Source organism: Andrena cerasifolii, chromosome 2 (assembly GCF_050908995.1).
Source record: "Andrena cerasifolii isolate SP2316 chromosome 2, iyAndCera1_principal, whole genome shotgun sequence".
In the NCBI taxonomy this organism is placed as follows: Eukaryota; Metazoa; Arthropoda; class Insecta; order Hymenoptera; family Andrenidae; genus Andrena; species Andrena cerasifolii.
The window spans coordinates 8062794-8086194 of NC_135119.1; the positions used below are offsets into that span (position 1 = coordinate 8062794).

The 23401-nt window shown below is 45.5% G+C and overlaps 1 protein-coding gene across 13 annotated transcripts in view; it reads right to left on the bottom strand.

Annotated features, from left to right (window-relative positions):
• The window catches only part of Dlg1 (MAGUK family member discs large 1), a 279659-nt gene that overhangs the window by 189241 nt on the left and 67017 nt on the right, over nt 1–23401 (bottom strand). Inside the window, exon 1 of one of the 13 annotated variants that reach the window (XM_076807312.1) lies at nt 4414–4672. The exons of the other annotated variants lie outside the window; for them this stretch is intronic. Within the exon in view, the coding sequence (XP_076663427.1) occupies nt 4414–4560 (147 nt within the window). The 5' untranslated portion in view covers nt 4561–4672. Of the gene's footprint in view, nt 1–4413; nt 4673–23401 lie in introns of those variants that run through there. 13 annotated transcript variants of the gene reach the window in all.

Sequence of the window (23401 nt, forward strand, 5' to 3'; positions counted from 1 at the left end):
CGAAGTACGTGAGAACGATCTGCCATTTTCAACTGCAGGTTTAAATATTTTCGAGGGCGAAAGCGCAGCTAGATAAGCCCCATCAATTCGCTGTTTTTTATTTTACGAAACGTCACGAGCGATATATCACGCAGAGAGTAACGCCGAGCATCCTGATACTGTTTTATCAGAATTAATCGCCTGTATATTATACAGACCTGTTACATTAACCCGAATGGGATATAACGCGCGCGATAAATACCCTTGGAATCTGAATTTATTCTACTGCACCGTCGATGCCTCTCGTTACTGCATCGAACGTAGCTTCGATGTGTGTACGTACATATATATATCGGGAATTATACGCTAGAGACTCGTAGGTCTTGGGATAATTTCGGCTCTCACAACGCTAATTAACTATTCTAGGTGCTTGTCCATTAAATTGTAACGAGTTAACGAGGTGCCCGCACGATTGCTGCGAAAGGAACAGAAGGCTATCGAGGTAAACCCGATTCGAATTGATTTTCGATTGAATTACAATGAAGAATGATTGCGCCGAGGTAGAAGCAAATCATCGAACCTTCGAAAGGGCGGAAGGAATAATCGAGGAGTCCCGAGATTAAGGGGAATCCCCTTCGCCCACGTCAGCCGTCGGACTCTTTGTTATTCAAGAGTTTCTTGAACCACTTTATGCTCGGGCTGATCCCGTGTCAAGAGGATTGCACCTGATTCCCTCGGAGGGGATGCAATTCGCTCGATTTTTACGCCGGCAACTCATCCGTCGGTGCCTCGGGACGACCACCGCACGCTGGGTTAAATTTCCCGCATGTCGCGAGGATGTGTGCACATCTCTTAATAAAACCAGCGCGACATTCACTTACTCTACCGTCACAGCCACGAAATGGACGATTCGACATTAAACTAAGGAGAGGCTCACGTTCGTTACCACCGGACTTATAGGTTACTAATGTGTATTCCTGCCATAGGATGGTGCGCGAGAGACGACAAAGGAGATCGTAATCTCGGCACTGCGGACCAGCCTGCGAGGGCTACACGAGCGCTCTGCACTTTATTCCCTGACAGGTTCTCCACAAAGCAGCCGCTTAAGCTGATTTCTGAGAAGCCCCTCGCGAGAGCAAAAGCCTATCCCAGCGAATTATCATCAGTCAGCCGGAAGTGACAGTGGCTAAACATCAATCGTCGACGAAGGATTGACAGCCGAACGATCGATCTTGCCTCGTCCGTCGCAGACCACCTAGCGGATCCCTGCCGTCGACATTCACTGGTTTTCCATCATTTCTTTCGACCATTGGACAACAGTTATTCTATTTCCCTTCGTGCCGGTTTCAGGCCACAGAGGGAATTTAAAAATTTAAAGCCACAGATCACAATTCTCGTCGTCGAATTTTTAGATCGTTTAAGGGGTCATGCTCAGTCAGGCCGAAAAAAGGGTGGTCTTTGGAAATTTTTTACTCAAAAGCTATAACACATTTCTGAAAAAATCTTTTTTCCTCTTAAGGATTGCATCTAGTACCGTGCATCGTAATTTTTTTATTTAAAAATATTTAGCAATAACTAAGTTATTGTCCATCACTCGAAGGTTCTCTAAAAATAAAGGCTTCTGCGGTGACCACTGCTGCTCGAAAGTCGATCATCTAAAATAAAGAATTCAAAAGAATTTACTTATTGTATTATATTATCTAGTACTTGAACGAAGGATTTTTCGAAATATTGATTTGGGAAAAAATGGCTGATGTTTAAAGTAAAAGTTTCAATTTTTATCATAAATTGTGCCTGATTTTCGTCAATTAAAAGAAAACTAAACATCGGATAAAAAAATCCTTCGTTCAGATACTAGATAATATAATACAATAAGTAAATTCTTTTGAATTTTTTATTTTAGATGATCGAGCAGCAGTGGTCACCGCAGAAGCCTTTTATTTTAGAGAACCTTCGAGTGATGGACAATAACTTAGTAATTGATAAATATTTTCAAATAAAAAAATTACAATGCACAGTACTAGATGCAATGCTTAAAAGTAAAAAAGATTTTTTGACAAATGTTTTATAGCTTTTGAGTAAAAAATTTCCAAAGACCACCCTTTTTTCGGCCTCCTGACTGAGCATGACCCCTTAAGGTACTTACGGAAATGCCAAGGCTCTGAGGAGAACGCGGCAGAGCTATCGGGGGGCTGATAAAGCGGATATTCCGAGTGGCACGGTTAGTTGAATTTACCCAAAAAGCGGGCCAGGAACAGAAGGCAAGATATACAGATAAGGCGGTGGCTTTTAATAAACGCGAACAGAGAGAGAGAGAGAGAGAGAGAGAGAGCAGATGCGGGGGAATACATATAGGTGGACGGATATCGACATGTGCGGAATTGGGCGCACGGGAAACGGGAAAGTCGGCTGATTTACATTTCGGGGACATCGGGCTGAGCACGGACGTATTATCATAAAAGAATGGCGGTTGCTTTAGCTTTCCCGGAGGACATTATCGGCCACCTGCTGTTTCTCTGACGACGACCAAGCCCGCAACCACGCCTACCTTTTCATCCATTCCGCCGACTCCCGATGGAGAGGCCGAAAATAATCTGGGCTAGTGATCGAAGATTTTCGCCAACATTCAAATTCCAACCTTTCCTCATACATAAAAGCTAGAACGATGCTTGCGAACCGGAACAGTCGCGGAATAGAATTTTCCCTGGGTTCTGCACTCTTTAAATTAATCAATCCAGTCGTTTTGTCACCGCGGAGCGCTCCGGCCTGAGAAACGCAATTGGAAAAGTGGTCGTGTGTTGAGAGTATTTTCCATTTGCCGCGTGGGTGGAAGAATTCTTTCGACACGTCAGGCGGCGAGTGACTGGAGTACCAGGAAATAGAAAGGACTGCGGGTGCAAAGATGTCTTGTAAATGCAGAAATCTTTCGCTAGCTTCCTATAATATTGCGCGACCGGTGCGGTCGAGTTTTAGGCTCGAATCTGATACTCCGAACGAGACAAGCAATTTCTCCGAGCTCGACAGGGGTTAAAGCTGTTCGGCGCGGCTTGGTACTTTGGGAACGTCCAGAAACTTAAAGCCGACAGGGGTATTGGATCGAATGCATCCCGATGAACGTTCCCAATACTTCGTGCCCGGCATTTTTTGTCGGCCGTGACTCTTTGAGGACAGGAAGAGGAAACTTTTTGCAGCCAGAGAATGAACGGTCGACTTCGCCGGCCGCCATTTATTTTCTGGGCATGTATAACGTGCCCCGCATTCGTGTCACTGCCGATAGAAAAGTCGTAAAGATAGTGGCAACAGTCGCGGGTGTGTGGAACCCCTTCCCCCTCTCATTTTTTTTTTTCAATGCAACCGACCAGCCTCGAAGGCATTGCGATAAGGCAACGTCCGTTTTGTGCAACGTTTATAGTACTTTGTGCATAGGGAACGTCACCCTCGGGTCAGGTGAATTTTTCACGCTCGCCCATGATTTACGCGGCTATGGAAAACTGCGAATTTCAACCAACGCAAAGAACACGAACTGGAAGTCGCGAGGAGAAATTACAGTTTCACTGAGGCTTTCCACTGGAATTATCAAATCTTGCGACGTAATGTTTTTGTAACAGATCAGCTTCATTGCAAATGCATATACGATCCATGGAAACGATCATTTCGCTGTTCTGGCTATGCTATACGTTGTAAGCAATTTCAAAATGAGTTACGTAGATCTGGTAATTCAAACCGTTGCGACGTAGAACGCTTTGGTTCGTGAAATTTCGAGAATACTCGTCGAAGTAGCTTTGAAAGTGCTATTTGGAGCTGAAGTTTGAGGCACTTCTAGGGAACCGACCGAAGCTGATGCAACCTCTAACAAGTAGATGCTTCCTTGATGTAATGAGCATTGATAATTATAATTAAAACGCAACGCGTCGTATCTCAAAAAGTCGAGGCACAGAATGTTGGACCGAGGTGCAGAAGTCTCTGAAGTTCTAGGTACACGAGGAAGCTTCCGTTAATATTCGAAACATGATTATGCAACGTGGCTGTTCTAGCATTAACAGGTAACGACGTGTGAATGTTAAAGGACAGGGGGGATATCAAATCGACGGTACATTAACTGCACTCGCCGTGACCCGAATACACCAACGCACATGTAGCATCCGCGTGAAACAAGATTTCTTTCAAGCGTACTTCATCAAACTACCAGCTGAATTTTAGATTAATTAGGGAGACATATTTACCGCGGTGTTTGTGGACCCGAGCATCGATCGCGACCGACTGTTCGTGAATTCATGAATTCTTGTTGGTGTCTGTGAACCAAATTACATCCACATTCACGCGTAACGCGTTGGTAACGAACGGTGCTCGAATAAAGTGCGGAATATCGAATCCGAGTGGGCGTAAGGAGGGGCATCGTTGTCAGCGAGATTCACTGCAGATTAGTCCTCTTACCCTTTGGTTGGTGATCGCGTTCGAGTCGGAGATGGAGAATGTGTCGACGATGGAGTCGAATCGAACGAGCTTCTTCGGGTGCTGAGCTTTCTTCGATCGCGGACAGAGCGAGCACATGGCTGAGTCCGTTGGTGTGGTCGGGGGCATATTCGAGATATATCCACGCTTCTTCACAGGTTTTCCACGATTTCTTCTAACCCGTCACACTTCACCCCGCGTCGAAGAAACCAATCACCACTCCATGCCCAACCGTTCGCGTCGCAATTAGAATCACTCAAGAAAGTCTCTACCACTGGCACGCATGTATCTTGGTCTCGAACGGTTTTCGATAGACGCTAAAAATATAGTGTCCTTTATACGCCTCGCATCTGAGTAATTACTCTAGTTATCCCTTCATGCTGAAAGGGTCAGTGCAACGCGAAATACGTCGGGACATTAAAGGCAGTGATTCTGTTTATTGTCCGCTGTTGGTTCAACGTCCGTTAATCAATCCATACAGGCGACCCCTTTACTCCATCATTTGCCAACGGCGTGTTTACAAGAATACGCAATTTAATTATCACGATTCGCCCTCTTTTCCTGGCCTAGATTTCAACAACGCAAAACCTGTACCTACACAGTCCGGGAGTAAGTTAAGGGGAGCTTCTAAAACTCGATTTTTTTAATCTCGTTTTTCGAATGTTCAACCTTTTAGGAATACACGTTTAAAAGGATATGTTGACATTCGTAAAATTCCCGAAGTTATAGGCGTTTGAGTAGCGGCAAATGCATGGGTAACACCCGCCACTCGCCACTCACGGAAAACTTTAAACGCGTTTTTCTCGAAACAGTGTTCTCAAAATCGGTAGAACCTGTATCTCGAAAAGTTATTATCCGATTTGACTGAATTTTTTTTTATTTTGAAGAATATACTTCTGGCTCGTGGACAGACCAGAGAAATTAAAAAAATTGAAATTTATAATTTTTAAAGGCGTTGAAAGTACGAAAATATAGAGAAAAAGTGATTTCAAAATTCAAGTGCCGTTATTATCCCACAAAATGTAATTTTTATAACTTTTTCTGGTCTAGTCCATGAGCGAGTTTCACGACCTTTAATAATCTGGCATTATTTTTTATTTTAGACCAATGGTTTAGGTGCTACAGGTTCCACCGATTTGGATGATTTTTTCGTCGCCTCGACTTTAACGACACCCCAGTGCCGTCTGCAACGATTAATTATAAAACGAAAAATATAGTTCTATATCTTAAGATATTATTAATACAATGCAATAAGTCCCATTAAATTATACGTAGTAGTTTTCCTTTAATTAATTCCTAAAAATCACCTATTTTTATGGACTCTACACCGGAACAGCCCCGGGTACTAGGCAGTCGTTCCTGTCTAAAATTAAGTATTTCTGTTTGAATTAATTACAAAGAAACAAATTGAAAGTGAGACTTGTTCTATGGCATGAAGTTTATTAACATCATAAACTAAAAAAACATGTTTGTTTAGTCAAAAATATGTATTATATATGACGCTACAGATGGATCATTAAAGGGGATTTTTAAAAAAACTTTCTTTTGTTTTGCAGTGATAATTCAAAATGGAGGTTCCAATCAACTCAAAACAAATTCGAGCATCTTCACAAAATGTATAGTTCCGGACCAGACCAAAATTAAAGTTAATGAAAACTCTTATTCTTTATGAAAAGAAATTAAAACCTCATTGAGACCCCATTGGAGAGGTTTTACCACCCCCAAGTCCCATGAGGTCTCAGTTTCTTTTCATAAAGAATAAGAGTTTTCATTAACTTTAATTTTGGTCTGGTCCGAAACTCTACATTTTGTGCAGATGCTCGAAATTGTTTTGAATCGATTGGAACCTCCGCTTTTCAGTTATCACTGCAAAACGAAAGAAACATTTTTTGAAAAGTCGCTTTAATGATCCATCTGTAGCATCATATATAATACATATTTTAGACTAAACAAACATGTTTTTTTTTAAAGTTTATGATGTTAATAAACTTCATGCCAAAGAACAAGCCTCACTTTCAATTTGTTTCTTTGTAATTAATTGAAACAGAAATGCTTAATTTTAGACAGGAACGACTGCCTAATACCCTTAATGTGTTGAGCTGCGCGGGATGATCGTAACAACTGTCGTCAGAGTGCTACCGTGTTGATCGTAACGCTGAACTGCGGTATCCAATTCAAAATACGCTTTCCAGCGTACTCCTCGAAACTGTCCCTTCTCAAAAATATGCTCCTATATCGTGATATAAATCCGAGATTTGCTTAAATATTGATTCCCATTTCAGATATCGGTATTACGTAGATTTGAAATGGTACCTAGCTCCACTAGGGGCAAGCAGAAGGGAAGCAGTATTCAAACGACATCTCTCCGGTGCAGAATGCATCGGATGCACAAGTCGGTAACGCAGAAACTCGCAAGTCGACAGAAAGTGCAACGCGTTCGCGAAACTGCCGTACCATGAGCAGATCGGGGGTTGCGAATCCACCCCCGAAGCTCGCTTACCGCTCGAACCTCTCCACGGTAATCGATACCCCTTAACGAGCCTCGAAAATCAAATTAGAACAACTTGGAATCGGGCGGCGGAAAAATTTTCTCCCACTCGCCGCCGGGGTGAAATTGCAATTTTGTTTTCCGCGGGAAAGCAATTATGTCGCGGAATGTTTCCCAGGCGGAGCATCGATCTTAATTTACGTCAGTCGAATTAACGTGGCTCATTCTCGCGCTCCTTTCGCTAATTACTTTCCATTTGCTGGAGAATTTCGGCCGAGATTCCGCCTCTTACAATTAGACATTTTTCACCGCGCGCGATGCAGTTCGCCGCTTTTGTTCCCGCGAGATCGATAGCAGCGGTTTCCCGGAGGATGACGTAAATGTGTACCAAGCTTTGAGGATATAACCGCGGGATGTCCCGTAGAAGGAAGCGTTTTAAACGGCGAGACTCGCACAGAGGGAAAAAGGAACGATAAATTCTAATCGAGTAATCAAAGAACATCAACGCCCCACTTGCAATCCTGATTCTATCCCTTCGATACACTAAACGTTCTCACGCGAGAGATCCCATAAATTCATTTCTCCACAGAAATAACTTGCAATAATTGCTTAACGAGATTTTCCTCTAACGGACACACGATAATTTCGCCAGCAAGGATGCGCCTGACAGGCACTGATAAATTGCGCCCCCTCGAGGACGTTCAAACTTCCCTCGCATAGCTCCACGAGGAACCATAAAAGACTCGGGCTACTTCGTTCCATGTATCCCCTCCGAAATCCCATTTGACGATCTCTGTGCCGGGCCAACAGCGCTACGATAAAGTTTCACGCGACCGTGGCTGACGAATTTGCAAACCCATGGATCGCCATCGAACGCGCGAAGGAAGTGGGTGCAGTTCCACCGGACGTCGCTCGACGATGTAGGTAATTTGGCCGGCCGCGGATACAATGGGGCCGCGTGCACGCTCGAGAACGCGCTGGAGCAGAGCTAGGCTGCGAGGAGGACGGTCGCGATCGAATTAATCGCGGCTGTTGCCTCTGCACCGAGCGATTCGCGCCTCCGTGCGCGCCCGAACCGACTAATGAGACTACGAGGACCGATGCGCGACGCTGGAAATCGCGAGGCAGCATTAATCTCCATTGAGCTGCGGCCGGTCTAGCGGCACCGGCGACAACGAGCCGTCCTTAATTAGCAACGGGGGCATAAGCAGCGCTAACTTACGGAGAAGGGGGCCAATTGGCTCATTGTCGTGGGGAGCAGTCGCGAATCGCCGCGAAGCTACTCATTGCCGCTCGTAGCCGTTCGATCGAGTTTCCTGCTCGGCTCTCCTGTCCAAATGAAATCGGCCAGCCGAGGTCGTTAATGCTCCTTCGCCCGCTAATCAACAAGTTAAATTGAAGGCGAAAGAGGTCGTGGAGCATCGCGTTGATCTTAATTACTCCAGGCCGGTTGAATTGTTTCGTTAGAAATTGTTGAGCGCCCTCGTGGCAAGCGCGAGTGTTAACGACTCGTCGATCGATGGCTTTTCGCCTCTAATTTGTCGCGCCGTGGTGCACCACAATTCGCAGTCCGCGGAGTGGAAAGACATGAGCAGCTGTTTCCCACGTAACGCGAATGGCATGAAAGAGCAGCGGGCACTTAAACCACGGCGAGCTAATCGCCGCGGTTGTTTTAATTGCTTACCGAGCGAGCTGACGTAACACCGATCTTCCAGAACGTGTTCCTGTTCCCAGCGGTTCGCGGAAATAGGAATGGTCGCGGGGGTTCCGCTGTTAAATAAACAGCATTCGCGGGAGCGACGCAGCCCGTGCCTCTTCACCGTGACAGACCCTTATTGACTTCCCGTGGGTGTCGCTTTCATGGAAAAACACCGCTAATTATCCGACCGTAGCAGCTACCGTCACGAAGTGGAGTTTGCAGTCGCGGTGACGAGCGTACGAAGATCGCCAGGTGCCAGGTGGAACGCGATTTAACCAAAGTTTGCCATTTAACCGCGTATCAGCAGCCACTACAGTTTCGTTAAATATAATTCGCTGGAGTTCCGAAACTTTCCTCCGCGATAGCGCCACGGAATCTCCGTGCATTTTAATTATGCAGGCGGCACGTAAGACAGATAACGGACTACGCAAGGACTCGTGTACCTCGCTAATAGCTAGAAGAACGGAGCTTTCGCTGGGGGCAAAGAAACATCCTCGAACCTGGCGTTATTGCCGCCCGCAGCGTTCCAAGTTCGAGGTTGCCCGGTAAAAAAAGTTGCAACGACTCAAGTTCTTGCGGACGGTGCTGGGAACGAGAGGACCTTCTGCCGGCAGGATCGTCCAAAAATACTGCCCCCGGGGAGCTTGCGACTGTGCTTTAGCAGCGGCTCCAGCCAGCCAGCTGACGTCCCCGTTATTCCACGCGCAGGTACGGAACAGCTTGCGAATTTATGCTCCAGTTTATAGCTCTCGAACCGGATGGGGGTCTATCGATCCAGTTTACGCGTAAATAGAAGGTGATCTCAAGACTCGAGTGCAGAATAGACTCTTGAACTTCGATCTTTTACAGTATTTCAATCATTCGTAGCAATCTATTACCGGCCGGAGATCCATTAGCAGATAGCCTGCACCATAGAGAGAGAGAGTTCTCTGCTCCGCGAAACATACGCCGAGACCAGACGCTAACTAACCGAGATGCAGGACGCGTCACTGCCGAGCCGCGCGCTCCAGAATGTTTTCTTCCACTTCGTTCAGGTACCCGAGAGCCGAGTGATCAAACGGCCCACCGGGGCTCATTTCATTCGCGAAGCGGGTGACGCGGACGAAGCCCAGCTTTTCTCTCGCCTGGTGGGGTGCATTTCGTTCCGCGGGGCGAACGAGTGAAAAGCCAACGGTGGCACTCGAACGGGCAGAAATCCCTGTGGCGTCCAACGGGAAGAGGAAGCGCGCGTATCCTGTCATTTCGTGCCGCAACGTTAATTACTGCATCGCGTTAATGCCGGGTGCATTCGCTTATTGCGGGCGTCGAGTGCATTCGACGGCGAACAGCGTAAGCGGGCGGCTTAACGGCAGCCGGCCTATTAAAATTGAAAGGCTACTTGAACGCCCGTTATCGTTCATTATCGTGGCTCTAGTAGATGCGTCGTCGACCGCGACGATCGAATCTGGCGCATCGTAAATCGAGTGTCAATCGGTGCGACGGCCGCGCGCCCTCGGTAAATTAACGTTAATTGCTGAGCATTATCAATTATCAAGCGGAGCAATAAGTACCTCCGTACAGGGGGGAACTGGGTTAACCATTCTGCATAATTAAACAAGGAATTTCCAGCGATCATACCATTCAGGGACTTCGGTCCCTACACGATTCCCACTGACGGCTGCACGAGCTCAGTTCGAAGAATATTTGGAACAAGGTAATACGATTTTTGGTAACATTCGATACTGCATCCTAGTCCCAGGCGACAGAGTGATCGCGACAGTTAAGGATTCTATTTCAACTACAAACTGCGCGAGGCCCGAGTAAATCCACCGCGAGAATTCCCGCGTGATTATTCAGAGCGTTATACCGGCTTAATAAGCGCATCGATGTCAAATCCTCCGAAGCGACTGTACGCGCGGTGGTCGAGACACTCGAGACAAAAGAATTCCCGTTCGCCAGTCGAGAGGTGTTAATGAGATCAGCGGATTTCCCAGTGACGCGAGGCGTCTGGCATTTCAACCCGTGATCGCGGAGCAGCGGGAAATATTTCAGCGTAAAGGCGAACGCGATTATGAAAGTTCCCTTTCGAAGGAAAAGAGTCCAACGGGAAGAACGTGCATTCAGCAGAGAGCACGCCTAACGGGGAATAAATGAAGGAAAGGGGAGACCTACTTTGCGAGCACCGAGTTTGGTTTCGGCGGATAAAATATCCGCGCGATCGTAAATAGAGATTCTCATTTATTTGCGGGAGATATAGGCGGCCGGAACCTTTGCTCGTAAATAATTTAAGCCAATCCAGCCGGGGTGAGAATAGATTTATGACTATTTGAACGCGACGGTGGCGGGTACCGATGATCGTCGCCCTCGTCGAGATAAATGTCAGGATCGCGTATATCCCGGGCAGTCGATAAATTCGCACATCCACCCAGAAATCTCAGACTCGCAGCTTAGCCTGACAACCCGCGGAACGCGATCGATATCTGCAGGAACGACAAGCTTCAGTGGCCCGGCCCAACGTGAGGCTCTCGTAATGACGTTACAACGTGATCGACATAATTTTCACGCGGAATGCTCTTATCTCGCGGCTGGCGCGTCGATGGAGATGACAAAGGAGCACTGCGTGACGCAATAAATATCGCGTGGGGCGTGTATTGCGTTCTGACCTTTAAAAGTGCACGAAAAAGCGGGCCAGAAATGTAGAATTACATTTGGGCCTGGTTATGCAGAAGACTACCAACCCTCAATGGTCTGAAACTGAATAATTTTAGTTTGAGAATTTAATTGTTAAAGGAAAATAGCTTTATTTCGATTGGGTATATCTTATTTCTTGTTATTGTTTCACAATGTTTTTTAATGGGTTATTTAATAGTGAGTAGTATAATTAATATTATTTTAAGCTAGCTGACCCGTTACTCGGTTTCACCCGGGAATTATTTATGATGTTTCCCAAAATAAAAAAACCTAAACAAACACAATAGCTTATAATTTAATCTAGGAGTTATGTAATGTATATTCAAAAGTTTTGGCGTGACAGAAGGACGAACAAACAGACAACGTTTCGCTTTTATATATTAGTAAGTATTTTCTGTAATTTTTGTTTTTTAGGTCTAAAATTGAACTATAGCTTGGTAGTTCTAATAATTGTATAATGTAAGAGTTGTTCTACGGGTTGGTACATTTTTGCAAAATAAAGATCACAAAATTATGGGATCCGTACTGTGTTTAACTAATTTTTGGTCATTTTGAGGGTTGGTATAGGCTTTCTGCATAAGTAGGCTCGTTTGCAGGAGAGACCGGTAATTTTTGGGTATTAGAATTTCAGTGTAGAATAATGCTTTTCAGGGAAGTTGCTGAGTGGATCGGATTTGCTTTAGTCGATCAACTGAGTGGGTTATAAGAACAACATTCTCCGTTCATATTTTACCGCGGAATCGATGGAACGCATGAATTATTCAATCGATCGTTACCATTGGCTCGTATCAAACTGAAATCCCCATCAGACGACGAACGGCAAGATAACTGGTTTTTAAGCGAACATAAAAATTGCATTACACGCGATCCATAAAACGCTTCCGCGCGGCAGCCCCCTTTGCCTCTGGCATGCGAACTGCAGAAAAGCAGTCCAATAGGTGGGAAGTAGGTAACTTTTGCATATCATTACGCTCGAATGTATCAAACTGGGAGTAAAGTAATACACTTCTTGAAATCAATGAAATTAACATAACTTTGCTAGAAATCCTTGCACCCTGATGTCGGGAAATTGATTGCTTCACCCATGGCAGCGTGAGTTTATTACCAACTAAGAAATTAGGAGGGAAGAACAGAGATGAAGGTGGAGTAATTGCAAAAAGTTTGTGGCAAGTGCATTCGTAATTAAATAAGCAGAAAGGTCTATCGAATGGTGGAATGTTTCTGACAATTTTTAGTAACCACTGATAATCTAAATTCTTGCTAATAGGAATTTCATTATCTCTTTTGCGAGAGGCAGACGTTAAATTCTGATGTATTCAGTGCGACGACTGCAGGAAACGGCACAGGCTCTATTTAATAAACATTTCGCGAAGCACAAACAGCGTCCACGGGATTTACAGGCTCGGTGCACGTCAAAGTACGGATTATGGCTGTAAACTGCGCAACGTTCAGAGGAGCGGCATTATTGTAACGCTGTCACAGTACGCCTGAACTTTTGTTGAACAGCTGCAGCTTTGAAAAGTCGCAGTTTTATTCGATAAACCCGTTGTTTCGGATTAAAATTCTGGTTGCAATATACGAGTAGTTAATTTCAGAATGACAGCATTTAAAGGGTCGCACCGCGATTAAAAAAATATAATTACCTCCTTTCACGAAACATTTTGATATCGAATTTTAAATACATTTCAGTTTGCTGAAAGAGACGCAACATTAATTATGTGATCACGTACAAAGTAAACAACCCAGACCATTGAAAATTTGTCTGTGCGTATGCTTTTAGTTACTTACATTGAAAAATATCTAACAAACCTCAAAGCTACGTTAGTTTAAACAGACAAGAACTTTGAACAAAGACAAAAAGGCGTGCAGTCGTCGCGAGCACTGACCTATTCCACTGGCTGCTCTCGCTACGCGTTTCAGTGTCACTTTTTAATTACATAGAGAGCTGCCTCGTATTCTTTAAACTGGAGAAATTACATTACCCTGTTTACAAGCCTCCTTTCACACGTGCAACAACACAATGTGGACACAAGTATCGCGCCCTTCCACTATCATAACAACCCCGAGCCTTTCGACCTGAACCCTCCCTTTAATGAAATATGTTGCGCGAGAAACGTCATTACTTTTCCAGCGTGTAATGAAAAACCAGTTACCACGATGACTCTTCCACGAGCAATGACCCGCGTTATTGCTTGTGCTTGGCACAGTTGCAATCCGCTTGTGAATGCGAAACGCGTTACGCCTCTAAACACGAGTAGCCCGAGTCTGTTGCATTGGATTATTTACCCCCATAGTTTCGGCGATATTTCCAGTGGCGAACAGTTGGAGCTCTCGAACGCGAGATTGCACAGAAACGTTGGAGCTTCGAGAAGTATAAGAGTCCCCAGTGGGAGAAAGAATATTGGAGAACAAAGCTCGCGCGACGATTTCATCGTGGACCATATGCCGCTGGGAAACGAGGGCACGCGTTTTTGAGTCTCTCTAGCGGTTCGTATTCCGCGAAGCACAGAGTACTATGTTACCTGACACCGTGCCCGTACAAAAAGTACCCTTTCCCGCCAGCTTACAGCCAAGACCCTCTCGAGTAACGAACAATATCTAACCGTTCGGCGAGCTAACGTTCAGCGTCACCGTTAACGATATCTCCAACCGAGGAACGCTCCTCTATTCGGCAATCCGTGTCCCCGTGTACACCTGTCAACACCGTTGCACGTCGCACTGTCCCACCGGGTGCATGTTCCGCGAGGCCCCCTAAACGCACGGGCTTCGAGCGACGGCCTGCAGGTGCGCGAGACCTAACCTTCGCGAGCTCCTCCGCGGGGGCGCGTGTCAAGGTGACCGACACAACGGGGCTGAGACGAACGACACACGGCTGTCTGATGCACCGCACCGACCGTCGTCAATGGGAATCATCGTGCCACGGACGCGAGCGTAGCTGGCGGAAAAACGGGCTTGGATCGAGAGCTTGCGGGAGCGGCGTAGTCGCGAGCACTGACCTACGTCACTGGGCGCACTTGGCACACTACCGAGCGCGCCGGTCCTCGTGTACGTAGGTGTGTTTCCGTGTACGTGACTGCTCTCCCACTCTCTCAAGCTCTCTCTCTCTCTCTCCCCCTACCGGCTGTCCTCCCTCTTCAGCTCTTTCACTCTACAACCCTGCTCTCTCTCTCTCTTTCACCCTTCTGGATGCAGTGGTACGCGTTCGTGTAGCCGGTCACACGGCGGCGACGGCGCGCGGGGTGAACTGCACCGCCACCTCGTGAAAATTGCATTCACCCTTGCCGCGCGATCCTTCGGCCGCCCCGCCGAGAACGCGTTACCACTTTCAATTCTTCCACGGGCTCCTTCAGACGGGGGGGAATAGCTGCACATTCGATGTGTATCGTTCTCCTCAGACGGTTCACGATTCCGGGGGTTCTGCTCGAGTGGATCGTGAATTGATGACGGTGGCGGCTGGATTTCGGACGATAACGCCTGTCGATTCGATCTTCTCTTCGTCCAAGTACACGTTGGCGGTGAATTTGCGGCGGGGCTGAAAGGGGTAGTTTCTCGTGCATCGATTCTACGTACCTACGTTCTGTTATAGCGCTTCGAGTACCGAGGGGCTGGAGCGAGTATAAAAGCTCCGCCGTTCAATTACTCGATAGCAGCGCTGGATGGTAAGCAGATACCAGACAAAAGAAATATTTAAGAGCCACCGCGAAGGAGATGAATGCGTCTGTCGAACGGAGCAAGACAATGCGCTACCGTCTCCGCGAAACGGAAACTCGAGCCGACGATTACCTACACCGATAGGCGAAAGGAAAACTGTATCCGCCGCCCCGGTCGAATCGATAATCGGGTCCCGCTGTTGATGCAGCGTCTGCAGCGTATTCGAAAGCTGTAAATAAAAAAGGGCCGCTGGAGCTTTAATTAAAAGCATGCCCGCGACGACGGGTCGCGAACAATGCAGCCATTGTATCGCGATATTTAATACCTTCCAGCTAGAAACGCGCCGTTTTCACTCGATATTCCCTCCCCGCGAAAAAGAAGTCCTCGCGCGGAAACTCATTCGCGCCGCGTTACCGTTTCTCGCAAGCGTCCTCGCGAGCTCCCTCGCCAGCAGCCAGCGCGTCGTTCGCAAGTCGATCGTGCCTACGTTCTATCATCGACTCTTGGGTTCCCTTAGACTTCCTCCCACTATCGAGTATCAAGGTACTTTATCTGTTATCGCACGATAAAACCGGGAATCCCATTCGTTCCTCTAAGCTGTGTCGAACACGCTCGCTTTACACAACGTGTACTCGAGTGTGCTAGCAGCGGCAGTTTCTGTGCAATGACGCTCGAAGGTACACCATTCGAAACGATTCTGGTTTTATCGAGGCAGATAAAAGATGCAAAATTGATAAACAGACTGACAAAGGGCTTGCGGAATGAAAACCTCGCGCTGAGGATCACTGGGTTACATACAATCTGAAAGCGTGGGAAAGATTCATCTATCATTTCAGATGGTTACTGATTATAAAGGTATCTGTATATTTCAGTAGGATTAAAGGCGAATTGAATTGAGGGACTTGCAGCAAGAGGGGTGCAGCTGCATCTTTACCACCTTCGAGTAAATTGGAAAAAACTGTTTATAAAATTATTACGAAATTAGAACACTAATTGACAAATATATATTTTCACACAATAAGTAGTACCGTGAACTGGGGGGACATTGGCAGTGCGGGGTAACATTGGCATCTACTTAACATCTATTAAAAAGGAAAAGGAAACAAATTTTGGACATTTTCACACTGGTATTACCATCACAAATGATGCAATGTTATAATAGAATACCTAAACCGAATTTAAAAATGTTAATTAAAAAAATAGAAAACAATAAAATAAAAATAAAAAAATAAAGTACATTGAACATGAGAAGGGACAAATTTAAGTGTTAATGTAAGTTCAGATGTGATAAAACTAAATTTTAGTGCTATTTATACATGATGTGCCAATGTTACACAGTTACGGGGTAACATCGGCAGGTATTTAACATGTATTAAAGAAGGATAAGGACAAATTTTTTACGCATTTTGACACATGCAGTGCATTCACAAAAGATGCAATGTTATGATAGGATACTTAAAGCAAATGTAGAAATGTTAATTTTTATATTGTGTAGAAAAATGTTCCAAAAAGATGCCAATGTTCCCCCAGTTTACGGTAGTTATTGAGTTGATAAGTTTTTATTTCTATTTTCCGCAAGTTTTTCAAATCTGGAGCATTCGTATTGCGCGAAAGAGTAATAGGTGGAGATTGAAAATTTGCAATCAAATCGCTCATTTGTTATCGGATTTGCATCAAAAGCGCACCAAACTATGTAGAATTTTATTCTTACGTATATCACAACGTACGTCATAACTGAAAAACTATCAAAAATGGAGCTGCACCGCTCTTGCTGTAAGCTCCTCGATTCATTTCGCCCACTAGAAACGTTATACTCGACGTAATAGGTAGATACTTTGTATTTATTACTTTTCTACGAGCGTAATTATTAAACTTTCGCTGCGAGTGCATTCCTCATTTTCGAGGTTCGACGTAAACCGCTTTCCCCCAATTAGCGGGTTGAAACGCCTGTTCAACTTCTGTAACGCAGGCGCAGGGCGAGTCTTATACAATGACCGATGCGGGCATTACGGTAATGCACAGTCGAACGAGATTGTAAAGAGCGAGAAATTCCTCGCTCGCGGTAAGAAGCTTTGCCAGAAGAATGAAAGGAAATAGTTGCAGGGCGTCGGTGCGGATCTTTCATGAAAATGAGTGGAAAAGGTGCGCGCCAGACAGCCGTCCGTTTGAAAGATATTCGAGCAACAATAAGGACGCGATAAAAGTTTACGGTAGCCCCTCCGTCTTCCTGAACTCCACTCGCTTTTTCACGAGCCACGTTAAAGCATCGCGGACGAAGAGTAACGAGGCACAGAGAGAGAGAGAGAAAAAGTTCCGAGACAGATTAGATAGCCGCCGACTTATGTGTCTTTAGGCGAGAAAGACCGATGGTCGATGCACGGCCAAGTCGCAGTAGTTAATAACGATCAATGTCAGGCAGAAGCCGCGGCCACACAGCATAAATAAAGGACGAAGGCTTTGTAAGAACGAGTAGTTCGCCAATTCCTTGTGTCTTCTCATATCAATGCTCTACTTTTAAAGAGTTTTTAAACACAGCTACTTATAATCTACCTGCTATGATTAACCACGTGACTTTGATCATTTCTTGAACCGCAAGTTCCTGGACGTGAATTTTTTAGTACTTCAATATTTGATGGCTTCCCTGTAGGCGATGTACTTTCAATAGGGACGAGTGGTATACAACTGAAATTTCGTGGCAGCGAACGGGCTTTCGGAAAGGAAACAGGTGGGAGAAATTGGATGTATCAACAGTGACACGAGCCTTGAATTTCCCTGCGCAAGAAACTTTCCTCGCGTGATGTTCGGCGAGAAAGGGCAACGTTCTCGCGAGAGGGTACGCGACAGAATGCTGCACGGCAGTTCCTTGCGAGTCACGCCAGAAAGTCACTCGTAAGGCAGGAAGTAGTATGGCCGTGCGGTGGTTCGGACGCAATTCGTATCACGATATCGTAGGCACTGGTACACTCGGCTGACTTGCCGGTTCTTCGTGCACGAAAGACGCGTGTCGCGAGCCACCTGACTGCGGAGCCTCACGAAGTCCCGATTGATTCTGCTGCATCACGAGAAGGGGAAATAACTTCGACCTTTAGGGGAAGATAAAGTGAGCCTCCGACGTTTAAGAACGCGTCTCCATGAATTTATAGCAATGGACGAATGTCAAATCGGGATGGACACCAATCGCTTGAGTAACATCGTGTAAAAAAAGACTTTTGAAACCCTGCAATCTGGAAAAGAATTGACCTCCACGAGAATTTCTTATCTAGCACTCGTCTGAACCGCCAAAAAATGAAGCTATAATTTTCTCAGTAAATGCAAAATATAATGAAACAAATCTTTTTGGCATTCATTAAGCTACTCTTATATTATACAAAAAAAAATTAAAAAGAATTTTTGTAATTTGTTTTAATTGTTTTTTTACAGTGTCAATATGGCACCTAAAAAAAGAGGTATGTTCACGGCGTAGGTGATTTCCCGGCTCAGGATTATCACAAACAAGAAATTCCGAAAGATTCATAATCTGTATGAGTGTCGCTATAGCCTCTAGCTTAATTAACAATTTTTGAAAAGTAAGAAAATGGCACCGGTTTGAAAAAATAACAGATTGACAATACATCCAAAAGGATGTATTCTCGGGTGTTCCATGAGAAAAGTCTCGGTTATTTCTCAACAAAAATTGTTAATTAAGCTAGGGGGGATAACGACACTTATACAGATTTTGAATCTTTTTGAACTTTTTGTTTGGGATAAGCCTGAGCCGGGAAATCCTCTACGCCGCGAACATACCACTTTCTTTAGATGCCATATTGACACTGTAAAAAAACAATTAAAACAAATTACAAAAATTCTTTTTCATTTTTTTTTTTGTATAATATAAGAGTAGGGTAGATGCACCATTCGTGGCGACTTTAAGGTATTGTACCAGTTTTGGCCACTTCTTAAAGAATATAATATTTCCCCGTGTAAGCAATAAATGTAACCTTATATTTCTGGCGGTACACTAAACAAAATATTTATCATGTGAAATTCTCCACAAAATAATGATCTGCAAGCAATTTAAAAACAAGATAATTATGCACATGGCCAAAAACAGTGTAATGGCCGGAAATGGTACATCTACCCTAGCTTAATAAATAACAAAAAGATTTATTTCATTATATGTTGTGCTTACTGAGAAAAAAATCTTTAAAAATAGCTTAATTTTTCGACTGTTCAAAGTGGAATCCCCTTAAGAAGTGTTTTTCCTAAGATTTGCTAGAAATCTTTGCTAACGACAACACTGAAGCACCACCACACCACTGTAGACATTAACTGCTCGTTCGATGGAACGGACGGAGCAAGAGCAGCACTCGACTTCGAAAATCGACCGAATCTCAGATTGATCTGCGACGTCTAGAGGAGAAACAGAAGCTTTAGAAGGTACTCCCGTTATGCTCGCAGTCACGTCTGCGTCGTAGATTTTCCCCAGGAAGCCAAATCGAGGCTTGTTGCCGGCACGACGGTAATTCGTGATCCCGAGCAAATCGTGATTAGATTAGAAGTTGAAACGTTGCGAGGCACGCTTGCCAATTAAATCGCGGAACACCACTCGAGCTCCCCGATAGGACGAAATGCTTGAAACGGTGCAATCAGTGTCGAAAGCCTGATCGAATCGCGACAGAATGTTAATCCGCGGAATCTGGATTTCAGTTAGACAACAGAGAACAATTCTGGTAGCTGAATCTTCAGACGAAGAAGGCGAAAAGTGAAACGGGTCGATATATCGAGCTATTTCAGTATTCTCGATAATTTCAGCCCTAACCACTCCCGAGACTTGAATTCGAATGATAATATTGGAAAAAGCTTGCTACCTTTTGCAAGAGGAACTCGGCATTCCTCGTCTTGATCTTCGAGTAATTAATAGCGCGAAGGGGGAAGGCCACGTGTTTGTCTTCGCGATCAACAGCCCGCGATTACTACCGCATAATTTTACCACCGTACGCCTCCGAAGATCGCGAGCGATCGACAATTAGAAGAACAGAAGGCGATCGAGCTGCTACGTAGTCGTGCGCACAGTCGGTGCATTTGCAGAGTGTATGCGAGTCGGCGATATGCATCGGGTGCATTAACGGGCGAGCCACGTTTTACGATTGCATCTCGAGGCTAGCTACTACGTGCATCTTCCTCTCGCGCCCGTTAAACGCAGTCGCACCGCGGTTACGTGTAGGAGCGTGCAATTTATGCGCGGCCGCGAGAGTACGTGTGGGTTATTTACCATCGATGACAGGGTCCGAGCGTGACGTTCCTGTATACACGTGCAATAAGAGTAAAGTAAGGAGAGCACGAGGCGCGTGCACGGACGGCATAACGCGATATAGAATGTGCGCTAGCGTGCGCACCGGGAGAACGGGAAATACACGCCACCAGGTGCATGTCACCAGATCGAAATTACCACGAGACCCCGGTACGACCGTTTGCAGGAGACACGCAGAGAAAAGGTGACGCAAGGTGACGGTCGCAGCTTTTCCATGGGATTATCAAACGGCAAGAGAGAATTCCATTTCGGTGCACGGTGGCGGGTCGTGCCAAAATTTCGGCTACGTGGGTGGAAGCGATACGAGCGCAGGGCGCAATAATAAACGCTGAGCTGTCGTCAGATACGCGGCCCGGTTTATCAGTGCCCGATTAAACGGTCCATCCGAAATCATGCGCGGCCGCTGATCTAATCTCGCGTGCAGGGAATCGGCCCCTTCAATTGTAATATTTTATAAACGAAACCAGGCTGCACGACTACCTGCTCCTTGGTAATTTAGCTAATTGCTCGGCGATAACGATGAAGATTTATCGTTAATTAGACACTTGCTGCGCGGCTGTTTATTAGACCGTGCGTTACGAGCCCGGTCTGTCCAATTCGCTTCCGCTCCATCGCTTAATAAAATTCTGTCTTCGTGAAACTCTGCTCTATTATATTGAACGGGAGTTAATTAAGGAATTTACGCGGGAAGTAAGATGAACGGGTAATTAACGTGGGATTCAGCAGCCCGGGCACTTGTTTGACATAGAAAAATGATGGAGTTTCGAGCGGTTTCGCGGTGTAACAAAAGGATCGGATAGAACGAGATGCCGTAGGAAATGAAATAGTATTAGACGTTATCTGGGTCACCTTAAAGAGCACACGCCTAGCAGAATCGCGGAGGAGAAACAGAGTGTGCCACGAGTCTGTTCGATTGGACCGAATATCTCCTTCCAGCTGAGTCCTCCTAAGTCCATTCCATCAGCTGCACCGGAGAGTTTCCCTTCGACCTCTTCGACCCAACTTAAAGGATTTCAGACAGCTGAAACTAGGCGCAACTCGCCTCGGGATGCACTCCGAGGTATTGGTTAATCGAATCCGTTTCGGGTTTATTAGACCAATTACGTTTTGCAAGAATAATACCAGCTTAAATGGAGGAATCTTGCCTTGGATCGTAAAATTCGCCCGACAGGCATTCGCGTACAAAGGAGGAAGAAGACAAGTTGAAACAGAGCCCGATATCGAACAAAACAGCCACCCTATTCTACCATCGCGATGGTTCGCCGCAGCTTCTCTCGTTCCGGGTCGGTCGCGAGATTTTTCAGCCGTGGGTGACACAGCCTCGAATGGCTGAAGATTGATTCCACGTACGGAGGTAAAAACGTTGTAATAAATCACTAGGAGCTACGGGGGAAGAAAAGGCGAAGTCGGCCAGAAGCGGAATATATCCGCCGCGAAAAATACGGTTCGCATCGCGGCAGGAAAACGATTGTAACGTGGGAACATATCGTCCTTGGCATTCCACCCGACGTGTAGAACTTGAACGACCAAATAATTTATAGGGAATGTAGATATGTGTTTTGATTTATAAATAACGCGGACATCGGAACTGATATAGGGAAATAAGTATATTGCTTCCTTTAGAAGCTGTAACTAGAATTCTATAGGGGAGACCGGGGCTAGTTGACTAATTCCCTCTAATCGTTGCATTGTAGAATAAATTATGCTTCGATTCGCGATATTAAAGCATACGAATGACTGTAGCTCGCTATTTAATGTGTCGGCGTGACAGAAACTCGCGTGTTGTATCAGTGAGAATAATAAATCTAAAAAGATCGGTGGCAAGTCAATATATTTGTTACGACTATTTATGAATTTTTGTCGCTGAATAATTTACGGTTTTCTTTTTTTTTTAAAATAAGCCTATATACCTAAGTAAATTTGTAAACTTTTGGTTTGGAATAAGTCAACAAAATACGAATTCCATTTATAAAAGCTAGGTATGTTAAAAATTAACTAGCCCCGGTCTCCCCTACTTATTGGTCTCTGTAACGTTAACTTGTTTCTCGAGCTAAAAAAGAGAATAACTGTATTCACTGGGCTCTGTCCCGCTGATCAATATATAACAATAATATCAACGGATTTCATCATAAAATCCCACGATACTGCGTACACGCTGTGGCACTATAGTGATAAATATAAACGGGGAACTGGCGAACAGAATTATTATTATGATCTCTACCTTGATACTCCCGCTCGATGGCTATCGATCATTCCCTCCGTCATAACAAACCGCGCGAAACAATAAGCTCGCGGAGATATCGATTCATGAATCATCTCAGTAATTCTCCATGATTCACTACAGCGCGCGTGACACCCCCTGGCGAAATCAATCCTACTGTAAGCATGTTACAAAAAATGATGCTTCCTCTAGCACGTAACCATAGAAATTCATCATACAAACCAAAGTGGAAGGTAAACACTCGTTCCACTTGAAAACTTGGCTGTGACGGGTTACCACCGAAACAGACGGACTAGGGTGAGTTTTGTCTACGCGCCGGCCGGTAATAAATGAAAACTGTCTATGAGCGCGGCTCCTCGGCTCGTCGATTGATCACGCGTGGCAAGGAACATCATTACGTTCACACTATTCACGCCAAGTCGGCCGTCGTCGCGGAAAGAGATCAATAATGTGGCATTCAATTTGTCATGCCGGCCTAAGGTCGTCCCTCGAGACTCATTAACGGCAGACGTTCCCTATTTCCGGTCGATTCTGTTTGCTTCACCGCAACTGCGACGCACACGGGGCACTTGGTCGTAGAACTTCCGGCGAGTCGTCCTGATCCGGCTTGGAGCCGACGAGCTACGAAGTCGCGGCCGAACTGCATCGCCCACGTGCTCTTCTCGGGACATTCACGCGATAACGCAGCACGCTCCCTTATCAGGGCTGCTACCATGGCGCCATCGGAGAGATGTACGGGGAAACAGATGGCTCTTTGGACGCCATCTCGTAGAGGGCGGTCGGAATCGATTTAGGGGTTGAAAGTGGTCGGTAGCTTTTGCTCGAAAATTGTAATTTCGAGGTGCCGCTCGTAATTTTAACGTGAGAGGATATTACAGAGAGTAGTTTGTAGTTGATTGATAGGAGGAGTAGGGTGGTAAGGGGTAGGTAGAGGGTGAATTTGAATAGCGA